Source organism: Corvus cornix, chromosome 20, assembly GCF_000738735.6.
Source record: "Corvus cornix cornix isolate S_Up_H32 chromosome 20, ASM73873v5, whole genome shotgun sequence".
Taxonomy (NCBI): Eukaryota; Metazoa; Chordata; class Aves; order Passeriformes; family Corvidae; genus Corvus; species Corvus cornix.
In genome coordinates, this window is record NC_046349.1 from 14,256,167 (window position 1) to 14,270,181 (window position 14,015).

The 14,015-nt window shown below is 55.7% G+C and overlaps 1 protein-coding gene across 1 annotated transcript; it reads left to right on the forward strand.

Annotated features, from left to right (window-relative positions):
- Positions 1-1,074: 1,074 nt before the first annotated feature.
- On the forward strand, positions 1,075-11,957 carry LOC104687588 (opsin-5-like). The gene is given in 7 exon segments (XM_019284463.3): positions 1,075-1,296; positions 4,437-4,524; positions 5,794-5,956; positions 6,463-6,590; positions 8,095-8,420; positions 9,210-9,637; positions 9,640-11,957. Coding segments are annotated over 7 exon segments (1,326 nt in total). The 5' UTR covers positions 1,075-1,227; the 3' UTR covers positions 9,764-11,957.
- Positions 11,958-14,015: the final 2,058 nt, after the last annotated feature.

The following is a 14,015-nucleotide window of genomic DNA, read 5'->3' on the forward strand; positions in this document are numbered from 1 at the left end:
GATTAATTCCCAGGTCAAAAGGACTCCTTTGAAGATTCTCTGTGCCTTGACCACTGCCATAAAAAGCAATGTTGAAAGTGTGGTGGGCCTGGGCTTGAGCACAGCTCTCTGTGTGCTCAGGCTTAAGAAGAAAAAGCTGTTCCATGGACAGCCAAGCGTATGGAGTCTGGTTTCCTGCAGGTTTGGTTTCCCATTGTGTCACCTCCATAACCCCTGGCTCCTCCATCTCTTCTGGGAAAAACTCTTGTAGACAAGAAGGGAGGGAGCAAACTGGGGTCTGTGTCTGCTCCATGGTGTCTCCGCACCTTCCTCACCTTCTCAGTAGCTCCCCTGTGTCTTTCCAACTACACAAACCAAGTGGGAACTAAATGATCTCAAGGACTTCAGTCCTTCTTCCAAACCTGGGTGAGAATGGCTGATGAATGAAGTGCTATTGGGGAGGAGTGGTGGTGTTGAGGAAAGACAGACTGAGATGGAGCTTGGTTTCCCAAAGAAAACTATGCTAAAGGAATAATGCAATTGTGCAAATGTGCCCCCAAAGTTCGGTAGCTGTTGGCAGCGCAGTGCGGAGTGGAAAGAGCTGCTGCTCCTGTGTGAGCTTGTGACCCTGTTGAGAACTCCCTGTCCCTTGGGGCATCACTGAACGTCTTCCCTCAGATCCATTCCAGGTGAGAGGGAGAAAATGGAGCACATTCCCTGGTGCATGTTGGGATTTTTGGGTTAACTCCAGCCATGTGGAGAGGCTGCACAATGGGGCTTCAGACTTGTCTGAGGCCTTTTGTATTTCTGGAACACAAACAACAACTAACTTTCAGTTTATAACAATCTCAGTATGTATCTATTTACATAGCTGGTGAATCCATAAATGATTCTCATGAAGCCTCTTTCACACGTGATACATAAGGCTATTGCTGTGCATTTCTCCAGCTTTGGATTTCCTTTCTGAAGCAAATTTAAGCAGCTGAATCCAAGCTGACCAGCAGACCTGGCAGTATTTGGAGCTCTAAAAATTAATATTAGGATTTTTGATATCATTCCCATTTCCTACTGGCAACCAGAGGAAAGCTCTTGGTGTGGAGGATATTAACAAAATTAAGTGCTGGTTGTGACTTGTGTTTTGCCAAGCAGAGACAGGTCAAATGCTTTGGGTGGAAAACAAAACCCAGCTCCGACTGGCAACAGAGTCAGTACAATCCCCACCTCCTCGTCTCCACTGTCACTCTGAGCATGTCCTTGGAGCACCTCAGAGCTCCCCATGGGGTCCTGCCCAGTGGCCAGCCGGGTCTGCAGGGACAGGTGAGTGACCAGCCTGTCTTCCTTGGGGCAGAGGGGAGGGGGTGGCCAAGCAGAGGTAAAAACGAGCCCGGGGATGCTGAGGCCACGGAGTGCTGCTTTAAAATACACTCTTGGTGCCTCAGTTTCTCTTGCTGTGAAAATCGCGGCTCCGAGGTCGGTTAGTGGGGTGGGGGAGCGGGGGAAGGGGATGCCGGGGCTGAGGGGCACAGCGGGGCTGTCCCGGCGGTGGCGACGGTGTCCCTCAGCCTCCCAGCGCCGCCAGGCCGGGTGGGACAGTGCCCGGTGCGGGTGGGACAGAGCGCGGAGCGGGTGGGACACGCGGTGCGGACGGGACAGTGCCCGGTTTGGACAGGACCCGCGGTGCCAGCGGGTGGGACAGGAGCCGGTGCGGTGGGACAGGACACGCGGTGCGGGTGGACAGGACACGCGGTGCGGACGGGACACGCGATGCGGACGGGACACGCGGTGCCCAGCGGAGCTGTCCGTGGCTGGCTGAGCGAGCGGCGGAACCGCGCCGCCCCGCGGAGCCCCGGTAAGTTCCTGTCGCGGGACAGGAGCGGGCAGCACCGGGGGCTCCTCCGGGAAAGGTCAGGCGCTGCCCCGGAGGACACGGCGCCCCGAGCATCCCCGCGCCCGGGCGCGGGCAGGACACGGGTCCCCGCGGGTGCAGCAGCGCAGGGAGCCCCGTGAGTGACCGGGGCTGTGGGGACGCTCCCCGGGGTGCGGGGGCTCGGGGGAGCCGGGGGCGGCAGTGGCGGTCCGGGCTGTGAGCTCCGCTCCTCGCTCCGTGCGTGTGTGAGTGCGGGACACGCTTTGGGGCGTGAGCGGCGTTGGACTCCCCTAAAAGGGGCCTGCCGGAGTCCCGGGCGGGCACTGAGGCAGAACGCAGATTTTACCGTCTGGAGCCGGTGGGGATGGGCAGCCCTGGCACAGGAGGATTTCGGGTAGGGGTCCAAGGGCTGCCTGTCCTCACACTGCTGTCTGTCCTTCAGGCCCTGAGCACTTCTCAGCTGTGCGCTTTTGCTATTCTGTGACTTTCCAGGGCCTGCACTATTTGCTAGGTAGGCAGCAGTGTCTGAGCTTCCCCTGTGCTGGGAATTGCAGAAATCGATTCCTGCCGTTGACTATTGAAAGAGTCTGGAGGTCAGGAGAGTTTCCAGGCTCATCAGGTTTCCTCCTCCTCTCCAAGGCAGACTCTGGCTTTGTGGCACGTTTGCTGAAGAAAAGCAACTATTAAAGTCTGGAGAAGAAAAGGGCAAAACTGATAATCACACAAAATGCAATGCATGATTTTTCATGTAGACAGATTGTGTGTGACCAGGCCAGTCCAGCCATGCCAGTGTCCTCCCAGGTGCCAGACAGGGACATGGGATGTAGGTTTGGGTTTAGGTTTCTTCTTGTGAACACAGGAATCAGGGCTGGGATGCAGAACACAAGGGTTTCCTTGTTATGTACCTGTGGCAGCAGCTGCTTGGAAAACTTCATCTCATTTTGAAGTCTGATTAAATTGAGGGGAAAGGAGCTTTCACAGTCTGTCTCTTCTCAGAACAGCGTCTGAGCAATGGAGCTTAAATCAAATTCAGCAGCTCTGTGTGCCCAGAGAGTACGTGGCCGAGCAGTCTGATGTTGAAGGGCTGCGCTGTGCTGGCTGTACCCCTGAGGACAGTCTGGGCTGAATCCCTCCCAGAGGAGTCACAGATTTAGTCTTGATTGAGCACAGTCATGTGTTTGGAATGTTTCTGAGCTGGAAGAAAACTCTTGTCGCTGTTTCTGTCAGAAATGATTGTGGATATGTTTGGTACCTGCACTGATATTTCTGCAGTTTGTGACTCTCCACTAAGGGTGACAGCAGAGAGGAGGTCTGTGCAGGCGTCCCCCATCACACGCTCACCTGAGGGAGCACCTTGATGGGAGTGTACAGGATCCAATTTATGACTTACTTTTGGACACCGAAGGGATAGCTCTCCACATTTCTATAAAACTGATTTATTGTCTGTGTGTCAGTGACATCAGCACACTGATCAGTGCAAGAGATTCATTTTTATCAGTTCTGTATTAGAATGAGAGATGTGTATTTTACAGGCAGCTCAAGCACAATCATAAAAATGGGATTTATCCTAAGCAACATGTGAGAAACAGAAATTCCTCTCCTGTGATTATTGTTCCTTTTTGCCAGCTTGATCTCACAGGACACTTGCAGCTCACCTGATGTATTGCAGGATGGAGACCTGCCAGGGATCTGAAGAAAATCAAATCCTACAAGCTTTACCAGTTCTCTCCTTTGCTGCATGTGTGCTGAGGAGCAGGAGCAATTCCTTCCAGGCTGTTTATGCTGGGCCGTGCCCCATCTCATCACCAGTGCATCTGTGTGGCCACAGTCCCTCCTTTTTCCCTGGCTCTGTGTTCTTAATACACAGATGCTTTGCTAAAGCCTCTTGGAGAGGTGATGTGCATGTGCTGTGCTCAGCTTGGCTGCTTCCAAGGGCTCTTGAGGAAGATCAAATATGGCCTAGGGGTGAACTGTGCATTATGAGCATTTCAGGAGTGATTTCAGCTCTAAATGAAGGTTGTTTCCAATTAGGTTAATGAGGAATGTCGTTCTCATGTCCAGAGTCACTTGGTCTGTGCAGGGAGATATAAATCACCCGTCCCTGTACACAGACACTCTGAAACACAGGAGAACAAAGAAGATAATTTCCACTGGGCTGTGAAGCATTGAGCATCCAGGGTGTCTGTGGAGGAAATGAACCCAGAGCCCCCTTCCACCACGGGTACTATGTCCTCCTGCCACCCATCACCCCCGGGGGCTGCCAGCTGAGGGGGTGGCCTGGGCTGCTCCGAGCAGCCAGTCCCTGTGTCCGAACACACAGTGCCTGCTGCCGCCGCACACGGCCAGGACTTGCCAAGAGAGTCAAGGTGCGAAAGCTGCTGCTCATCAGTGAAATCCGTGGTTGAAGGAATGGTAATCAAGTGGGATTACCAGCCTGATCCCATCCCAGGCCAGTCAGTGCCGCAGACAGCGCTGGCCAGAGGCTCCTGCTGGCCAGGAATGTGTCACCGTGTCCTCCCAGGAACTGAAGGAGCTGGGCACTCCTCGTTAGCCAGAATTCACTCTCACTCTCATGTATCTTGCTTTGCAGATGGGGAATGTGTCCAACACCTCAGTGTTCACCTCCACCTTATCGGAGAGAGAAGACCTGATTTTTGGCACTGTCTATTTAGTCTTTGGTAAGGAAAGATGACCTGTTGATCCCCACGTCCCTGCCCAGCTGCCTGCCAGAGACAGTCAGGCCTCTTCAGTCACTGATGCTTCCAGAAGTGTCCAGTCATTAGCAGAATAATTAAACTGTCCCTTCCCATGTTACTCGAAAGTATGATCTGGGGACTGAAAAGTTGAATAACTTTGAGAAATATGCTGTAACTCCTACCACAGCCACCCGAGGTGAGAAGGGCAAGGGCTCTGTTGGCACCACCAGCTTCAGATCTCTTGAAGGGGATTTGGAGCTCAAGCTGGCTCTTGATTTCAGTAGGAGTTGGTAAAGCTAATACAGTGTACTTAGCACAGATGTGAGACTCACTGTGTGGGAAAAATGCCTTGTGAGGCTGGGAAGAAGGATAAATATCTCAGTACTCTGCTCTCCAGTGACTCCAAAGCCTCCAAAGCTCTGGATTTGGCCAGGTCCCACGTGGGAGTCCTGTTCCTGAGGGGAACTTCAGTGTTGGCCATTCAGTGGCTTTGGAAGCTGGTTCTTACCAGGGGATTTAATTTGCCTAATCCATTAGGGAGGAACTCTTATCCTGCCCAACCTGCCCCAAGAGCAGCAAAGATTCCCCTTCCAAGGACACTGAAACCTTTTTTCCATGAAATCACAATTATGTAATGAAAAAGAGAAAGCCCTTGTTATAAAACTTTAATCACCACTGTTGATTTAAATACACTAATAGCAAACAAAGAGCCTTCTTTTGTTTAGTCTGGATTTTCCTTGATCTTCATAATGCCTTTCTTCTTGTTTATTTTGTTACCATGATATGGGACAGTGCAGACTCACAGGAGTGACACTGCCAGGAAGAAATTAAAAAGGCCAAGGGGCCCAGCTCCCTGGCCTCACATCAGAGGAGCAGTTGCACAAAGCTCCCGTTATTTTTCTAGCTGGGAGGAAGTGCCCCTTGCTCCTTCCAGCTGGAACAAGTGACTTCGGCCAGATCCTGCACCCAGAGCCCATTGCAGTCTCATCCCATCACTGCCCTCCTACCAAGCCTCTGTAGGATCTCAGGAAAGGGAAGGGATCTGATCCAATGTAAAGTAGCTCCAGTTGTGCTCACAGAGCTCCATGGGTCCTGTGGGCTCCCCTGCTCAGCCCACCCCAGAGAGGGAAGCCCGGAGCCCTCTCCACCCTCTGTAGACTTCTGCAGTGTTTCCTTCTGAACATCTCAAGATGCTCCTGGTTCCTCTCCTGGCTCGGTTACACACAGCACCATTCTCTGCCTCCTCCACAGGCATCATGTCCCTGTCTGGGAACTCGCTGCTGCTGCTGGTGGCCCATCAGAAGAGGTCCCTGCTGAAACCTGCTGAGTTCTTCATCGTCAACCTGGCCATCAGTGACCTGAGCATGACAGTGACGCTCTTCCCCTTGGCCACCTCCTCCTTCTTTGCACACAGGTACCTCATGGAAGTGGCTCTGCACTGGCCAGTGGCCCAGCTTGCAAATTGTCTGGGAACCAGGAGATCTCTGGCAGGTGCAGAGGGACTCGGGAGTGAGTGTGGTGGCACAGGGCGCATGTGAGCTCCATCCCACAGTGGGTGCTTTGCTGCTCCCTGTCCCTCCAGTTCCTCACACAGACCCACTGCAAAAGGGGTTTGGTGGGAGCTGCTGTGGTCAGGGAAGCTCCTGCACCCCTGGCTCCATCTGTGCACATCGCTGGGATGCTCAAGGAACAAATTTGGGGCAAGGTCATGCCCATATTTACTTGGTCAGGTGCTGGTACTGTGCAGCCTGTTGGAACCACCCCACCTGTGCCCAGCTTTGCTGCTGGAGTGGGACCAGCTGCTGGGAAATTCCCGACCCTCCTTCCCGCAAAGGAGAAGCCTCCTGTCCAGCCGAGTGCAGGGCTGTCAGCCCCTGCCCCGGGGGGAAGGACGGGCTCACCTGCAGGCTCTCCTTGCAGGTGGCTCTTCGACCAGGCCGTGTGCACCCTCTATGCCTTCTGCGGGGTCCTGTTCGGGCTGTGCAGCCTCGCCAGCCTGACGGTGCTCAGCACGGTTTGCTGCCTGAAGGTCTGTTACCCGGCATACGGTAGGTGCTGGGATGGGTTATCTGATCCTCACTTACACCCCTCTCTGTTAACAGAGCCCTCTTTGTTCTAATGAGCCAGATCCACCTCTTCAGGGAAAGCTTTGTCCCAGGGCAACCTATTCCCAGTAAATATTTAGAGTCACAGAATCACAGAAATAAGTTTAGGTTGGAAAATATCTTTAGGATCATTGAGTCCAGCTGTTACTACAGCACTTCCAAGTCCAGCACAAAACCATGTCCCCAAGTGCCACATCTGTGTGGCTGTATCACAACAGGTTGCAGGTTTTTGAATGTCCATACACACACTTGAGCTTAGACCAGAGCAGACTGCAGCTGGGAAGCCACAAGCTCTGGCAGAGCAAGAAGAGCTGCTTTCCCTGGTCCCTGGGGGGAGAGCCATAGGCTAAATGTATTTAATTCACTGAAATAATTAATACAGGAGGGCTGGGTGTGCAGTATTACAGCTCATGTCTGTAGCCCCGTTTTCACCTGGATGTCCTCCACAGAGCTAAGGTGATTGTTTGCACTGCAGGGAGCACCTGAGGAAGTGAGGGAGCCCAGGGATGTTCCCTACACAGCTCCTTCTCCAATTCTTAATTTCCTCAGCTCAGCAGCCAATCCTCCCTCTAGCATTTATCTTCAGAACAGACTTTGCATTAAAGACCAAAAATAGAAATAAAATGGGAAATCAGAGATAGCAGTTTAATTTGCAGACCAGCGCCCCAGGGCTCCTCCTGTCACCCTCTCCCCTGACTAACTGCCTGTGTGCCCTGAGCTGGTGGCTGCTGCCAGCCACCAGTGTGTCCCCAGCAGCTCTCAGTGCCTCAAGGACGATGCTGGAGCACAGTCACCTTGGTATGTGCCAGCACAACAGCTCAGGAGGTGGCTAAAAAGGTGGGAGGAAAGACAAAGATGAAAGCTGGCTGCGGAAAGGCAGCCCAGGTGACGGTGGCTTTTCCCTGCACAGCGTCTGCTCTTGATCAGCCAGTGTTTGGCAGCCTGGCACTTGGGGCTTATCTACAGCCCAGCCCATCTTCTGTGAGGAAATGCAGAATCAAATTGTGCTTTTAGTTGCTTAGTTTCAAAGCAAAATGTTACTTGTACGTATGTCTAAAGATTTAGCACTTTATAGTGAGTCTTAGAACATCAGAGAGTTTGCGATTTGATGGGGGTTGGGACAAAAATGAAAACAAAACGTCTCCCCCAAAGCTTCGCTTGGCAGGGAGGGAAAGGTCCTTCAAGTGTCAGGATCTGGGGTGGTGGCCTTGAGTGGCCCTGCCCTGTGCCCAGGCACTGCAGCCGGTGCCGTGTCCACACGACCTCCCAGCAATTCCCGGCAGGCCAAAGGGGCTGTGCGGCCGATCCTGCGGCCGGGCCGGACCCCGGCGTTTCTCCCGGCTCCTGGTGCCTGGGCCTGGAGCTGTGGGTGGCTCGGGGTGCAGTCCCCTCTCTCCCCTGCCCCGGCCCACGGGGAGCCCTCCTGAGCCCCGTCCCCACGCCGCAGGGAGCAGGTTCTCGCGGAGCCACGCCGCGGTGCTGCTGCTGGCCGTGTGGCCTATGCTGGCCTTCGCCACGGCGCCCCTGGCCCAGTGGGGCGGCTACGGCCCCGAGCCCTACGGGACAGCCTGCTGCATCACCTGGGAGGCCTCCAGCAGGGAGGCCACGCTCTACATCCTCGCCCTCCTCATCTTCTGCTACCTCCTCCCGTGCCTCCTCATCCTCGTGTCCTACGCGCTGATCCTGTGGACGGTGCGGGTGTCGCGGAGAGCCGTGCGGCAGCACACGTCCCCCCGGCGCGGAGCCCGCGGCGGGCACGGCCTGCTCCTCAAGGTACCGGGGCTCGGGGGCCTGTGGGGGGGTCTCGGGGTGCCCTGCCCAGCCCACTGCCCACGGGCGGGCAGAGGCAGCAGGGTCCCTCCCGCTGGGCGTCTGCTGCTCCTGATGAATTCTCCAGGTCTCTGTGTCAGTGTGGGTAACAACACATTGCTCCTCGTTTAAAGCCATCAGGTGGAGGAGTTTTCATTTTAAATTACATTGGAAAATATCATAAAGGAGCTTGCATGAGTCATTGTTCCCCAGACTACAAGCTAATACTATAATTTACCAAGGATATGTAAAAACCCCTGAATACCCTTTAAAAAACCACAGCACGAAAGAAAACAGCTTGCAAGCCTGGCTTTGAAGGAAACATCCACATCCAGTCAGGGGAGGGGGATTGAGCATAGCCCATTTCCAGGCCTCCCAAGCCACACAGGTTGCTGGAGGGATTTCCAGTGCTGCCAAAAACTGTTGGGGTCCGATGCTGAGCTGGTCCCAGCCAGGTCACTTGGTCCTTTGTAGCCATCTGCCACAGCAGACTGAGGCCGTGCCCGACTTTCCCAGGTGGGACAGGGTGTGAGTGGCCTGAAGCAAGAGCAGGTCTATGCATGAGGTGTGCTGAATTGCTGCCCTGCTCTCTGACGTTCCAGTACGGGCCCAGAAGGCTGAGCACCTTTCCCTGGGGATGTGAGGAGTGCTCAGGGTCCTGCTGCACATGGCTGAGTTTGGGGGGTGTGTCAGCATCCCCCAAGTGCTGCAGGAGTCTCATGGCACCACCATCTCCATCTCCTCCTTTTCCAGCTGAGCATTGCCGTGTGCCTGGGGTTCCTGGCTGCCTGGACTCCCTACGCCGTGGTTGCGCTGTGGGCACTGCTCGGGGACGCCAGCCAGGTGCCAGCGCTGGCCTTTGTGCTCTCAGCCGTCTTTGCCAAGTCCTCGACGCTCTACAACCCACTGGTGTACCTGCTCTTCAAGCCCAGCTTCCACAAGTTCCTGTCCAAGGACAGGGTGCTCCTGCAGGCCCTGCGTGCCCTCCTCTGCTGCGGCTGCTGGGGCGCTGCGCTCCAGCCCTCCCCGTCCCCGGCCTTTGGCGGCCGCCCGGCGCTTGCAGAAGCTGCAGTGGATGCTTTTGAGTGTTTCAGTAACTACCCCAGGTGCTACACACCCTGCCGGGCACCCGGCAGCTCGCCCAGAGTGGCCCCCTGGCCGTGCTGGCCGGTGGAGCTGCCGGGCAGCCGGGGCTGAGGACGACGGTGCAGGTGATGGTGCTGCTCACGCGGAGGCGGTCGGGCCTGGGCACTGCCCACGTGGCGGGGGAGGCCTTGCCCTCGGCCATCACCAAGGACCTGCTCTGAGCCCAGCCCTGTCCAGCTCTATCCTACCAGAGCACTGGAACACAAACCCAAACCCAGCATTCTCTCACCCCCGTACCCAGTGGGTCCCAGATGTTCCACAGATGAAGTGACATGAAGATGTAAGACCAACCCCTCTGGTTTGGCTCTTGCAGCTCTGAGCCTGGTGTTTGCACTTGCAAAAACAAGAACAAAAATAGACCCCAGTGCCTGAGATGTGCCCAGGGTGCAGCCCAGGGTACAGTCTCTCCTGCAGTTTGCTCTCTGGGCCCTTGGCCTTTGTTTTTCCAACCTGGTGCTCTGATGACCAAGTAGGAACTTGGTTGTCTTAAAAATTGTGCCTGGCAGGGCAGGCTGGGGGCCAGGAGGCCCTGAGGGGCATCTACCTCCAGTGCCAGCTCCTACAGCCCCTGCAGCCACTGCCTCTCCCACTGGGGAGTGGGACTGTCCGCACAGCTACCCCCCCTGGGATCACGAAGCACCTCCCTACAGGTCTCAGGGACTGCTCTCTGTGCCGGCTGTGCTACCCCACTCCCTCCACTCAAGTGAAAGCCACCACTGCCTACCGACAGGAATGGGAGCTTGTCTTTAGAGCAAGGATTTGGGGTTACAATAATCCTGGAGCGAGTAATGGCAGTCCCAGGGAATGATCTGCAGGCAGGGAATGGCAAATCTGTGGGTGAGCACCACCCTGGAGATGGGGCTGTGGCCGCAGGGTGCCCCCAGTGCTGGGACAATGGGGCAGCTCATGTCACCTGCACTGCTGCACAGGGCAGCAGCTGCCTGGGCTGCAGCATCCCACAGGATTGCAGTTGGCCTTTGGAGGTCAGTGAGGGCAGTGCACCCATGGGTAGAGCCTGGGACAAAAAGGGAACGAGAAGCTGTGCCAGGGCCTGATGCAAAGCCATCCACAGGAAAACCCCACCTGGCAAGTTCCCTGTGCCCTGTCCCCGGCCCTCCAGCACGTGAGGGGATCACGCAGCGTCTCTGCTGACCATTCATCGTGTTCCAGAAGTTGTCCTTTCTAAAGTAAATTCCCTCATGCAAAACCGGAGTCCGGCTCGGTTCAGATCCGTGTTGGTGGCTGCACTGCAGGATAACGGGAACACGGATGGGGATAGTGCGGAGCGTGGCCGGGGCCAGAGCGTGGCCAGGCTGGGTGCCACGGGCGAGCCACGCAGAGAGGGGCACAGCCCATCTGCTGGGCACGGGCGCGGGGCTGCAGCAAACCTCCTCTGCCCCAGCCAGCCAGAGGCTGCTGTGTGCACGCCACGGCCATGGTGTGTCCGGCAGGCAACGGGACCCTGCCGCACCCTGCGTGTCCCCCGGGCCATCCTGGGCCATCCTGGGCCATCCTGCCTGCTGCCCATGGAGAAAAGCCTCCAGAAAGGGACCAGGGGCTGATTTCCCTTTGGAGGACGCAAACATGAAGGGCTGCTGCCATCTCCTGGGGGCTCTCAGGGCATGGCCACCCCGGGGTGGACAGGGACCAAGGACTGACCAGCCAAGCTGGGGACTGGGCTGTGCCGGGCTCAGGGACACCGACGCAGCGCTGGGTCCCTGCTCCGTCTGCCAGCCCCCGGCCGACTGCTTTAGCCCCTGCTGGCTAAAAATACGGTGCTCCAGAGATCAGGGAGAAAGATACTGATCTGCCAGTCCCTCAGGTCCTTTATTACTCCAGGAAACCTCCAGATGAGCGTTTTCATCTTCAGGTCGGTGTGAGAATGCCCAACACTGAGATCCCTAATGCTGGGAGTGTTTAATCTCCATTCCCACACACTCCTGCTGCCGACGGCAGAGGAGCTGCAGCAACCCAGCAAACCCCAACCAGTTCAATGAACTCCACGTGCTGTAGCAGGACCAAACAGCAAGTCCAGGGTCCAGCATCACCCGGGGCTCCTCCCTGCCAGGCTGGCTCCATGCTGTGGGGCACAGCACAGCTGGGGCCAATGCAGCCGTGTCCCCAGCTGGGAATGGTGCCAACAGCTGCCACCAGTTACCTGAGGATTAGAGACAACCCCCTCCCTCCAGGGCAGCTTCCCTGGTGCTGCTGATGGGCTGAGCCTGCAAGGAGGCTGGTGGCTTCACCCTCAGAGCTCAGGTAGGGTCTCTGCTGGGCCCAGCAGGGTTTGGGAAGGGGATTCCTGGTTGTGAGAACCAATTTCTTTGAATTTGGTGATGCTGCAGTGGGTGGGGAGGGAGTTGGGGTCTGCAGTGCTGCTCAGTGAGAGCCTGGGCCTGGTGCAAGAAAGGAGCCAGGGCTCCCTTGGGGTGGGTTTGGTGCCCAGGGGCTGCACTCTGGGGACTGAATTCCCACTCTGTGCTGGCTCACTCAGGAGTCTGAGGGCACAGCTACACGCTCCAAGGTGGCAGGGACACAGTCTGTCCTAGGAAAGGAAAAGTGGGGAATAAATAAGTTGACTGTCAAGGAAAGTCAGCAAAATCATAAATGAATGTGAAAACCAAACGTAGCAGAAATTTCTTCCAGTGGTTCTGAGCCACAGAGGTTAATGTGTAGTTTGAGGGAAAGTGAAGCCTTAACTCTGAGTTGTGCCAAGTGCGGTGATATTTTGGTGCAGTTGCTTTTTAAATAGCTCCCCCACCCCCCCATTCCTCCAGCTTCATTGCCTCAAATGATTTAATTCCTGTGGTGGTTAATTGAAGGTATAAAATACTTCCAGCTGGGGCTCTTGTCCCTGAGCAGGGCCGGGAGCAGGACCAGCCTCCCCAGCAGCTCTGTGCTCCAGCAGGGCCCACAAAGCTCATCCATCTCCTGTTCAAATCTGAAGTGTGAATCCCTTATAAAGATCCCATCAGCTCAAACCAGAGCTGCCCTCAGTAATGCCCAGGCAAGCTTTGCAACCAGGCCCTTTTGTACCGCCAAAATCACCATGGCACAAAGCGGACAGCGCAGGTGCCCCGTTCCTGTGCTGTGTCACCTCCTGTGGCTCTGCTGTTCTCGCGGCCTGTGCAGCCTCGGCCTGTGCCACTGTCCCTTAACTGCAGCCCCACAGGTGGAAACCTCCCCTCAGGTGGGTGAGCTCGCCTGGGGGGGTGCAGGCGTGGGGAAAAGGCTAAAGGTGTCTAATCAGCACAGGTCGGAGCTCTGCTCTGGCTTCCCAAAGGCTGAGCTCCTGAAGGGCAGGGAAGGACTCTTGGTTGTGGCAGCTTTGGAATTAGGCTGTGGAAACAGCCCGTCGGTGCTTTGGTGTTTAAAGTAAAGCAGCATCTCCTCAGCCTGGAGGATCAGCCAGAGCCCACTGAGCAGCAGCTCCTGGGGCTCTGCAGGCAGCAACCTCTGCTTCAGCTTCTGGGGCCCTTCACTGAGTGTGTTAGGAAATCAAGTTCACTCGTGCACAGATTTGCAGATGACACCAAGTTAGGATGGGGAGCTAGCTAGTGCTTGTGGAAAGAGGGTTAGAGTTTAATAGTGGCCTGATAAAATAGGAAATTATCTAAAGTAACTGCCAGGCAAGTCAATAAAGAAGAATTTTTCTTTTATAAGCATAATAAGTGAAGAACTCCAAACTGTGAAGTGACTGACAGGAAAGCCATTGTATTGATAAATGAATATGAGAATTGGGCGCTATGGTAAAGACTTCTTTTGGTCCAAAACATGGGAGTTAGCTTTGCTCTCTCAGAATACACACTTCATTCCAAGTTCTGACAAATGTAATATTATGTTAAGTTTTAGAATAGTTGGGTTTAAACCCAACCATCCCACGTGTCTTCACCGGAATCGCTCCAGAGCGATTCCCTCCGCCCCAGCCGTCACTTGCCGCTTTCCCGGGAAGCCGCCGTGTCCCGGCGCGGCGCCGCCGCCAGAGGGCGAGAGCGAGCAGCGCACCTGACGGCAGGTGCGGCCGGGAGGCACCGGGAGGCACCGGGAACCGCGGGGAACCGGGCACGGCAGCGGGACTGAGGCACCGTGCTACCCCCGCTGGGACAGCAGCTCCACCACCGAACACCTGAGGAGAAGCTCTCAGGGACCTTCCAGCAGCTCCTGGACTTAAAGGCTCAAGGTGAGAAATGCAGCAGGAGTGATGGGTAACTAAAGTTTAATTCAGCCTGCTGGGGTCTACTAGGGTGACAAAAAGCCCGATTTTCACACAGATCTTCCGACGGATCAAGCAAGCACCGATGGCTTCCACAGCCCGCTCAGCCCCAGCTGTGCAGGTCTCAGCTCTGGGACGAGCCGTGAGTCCCTTTCCACAGGCAGGGAAGGGGCAGCAGGGGACCAAGATGCAGTATTCTG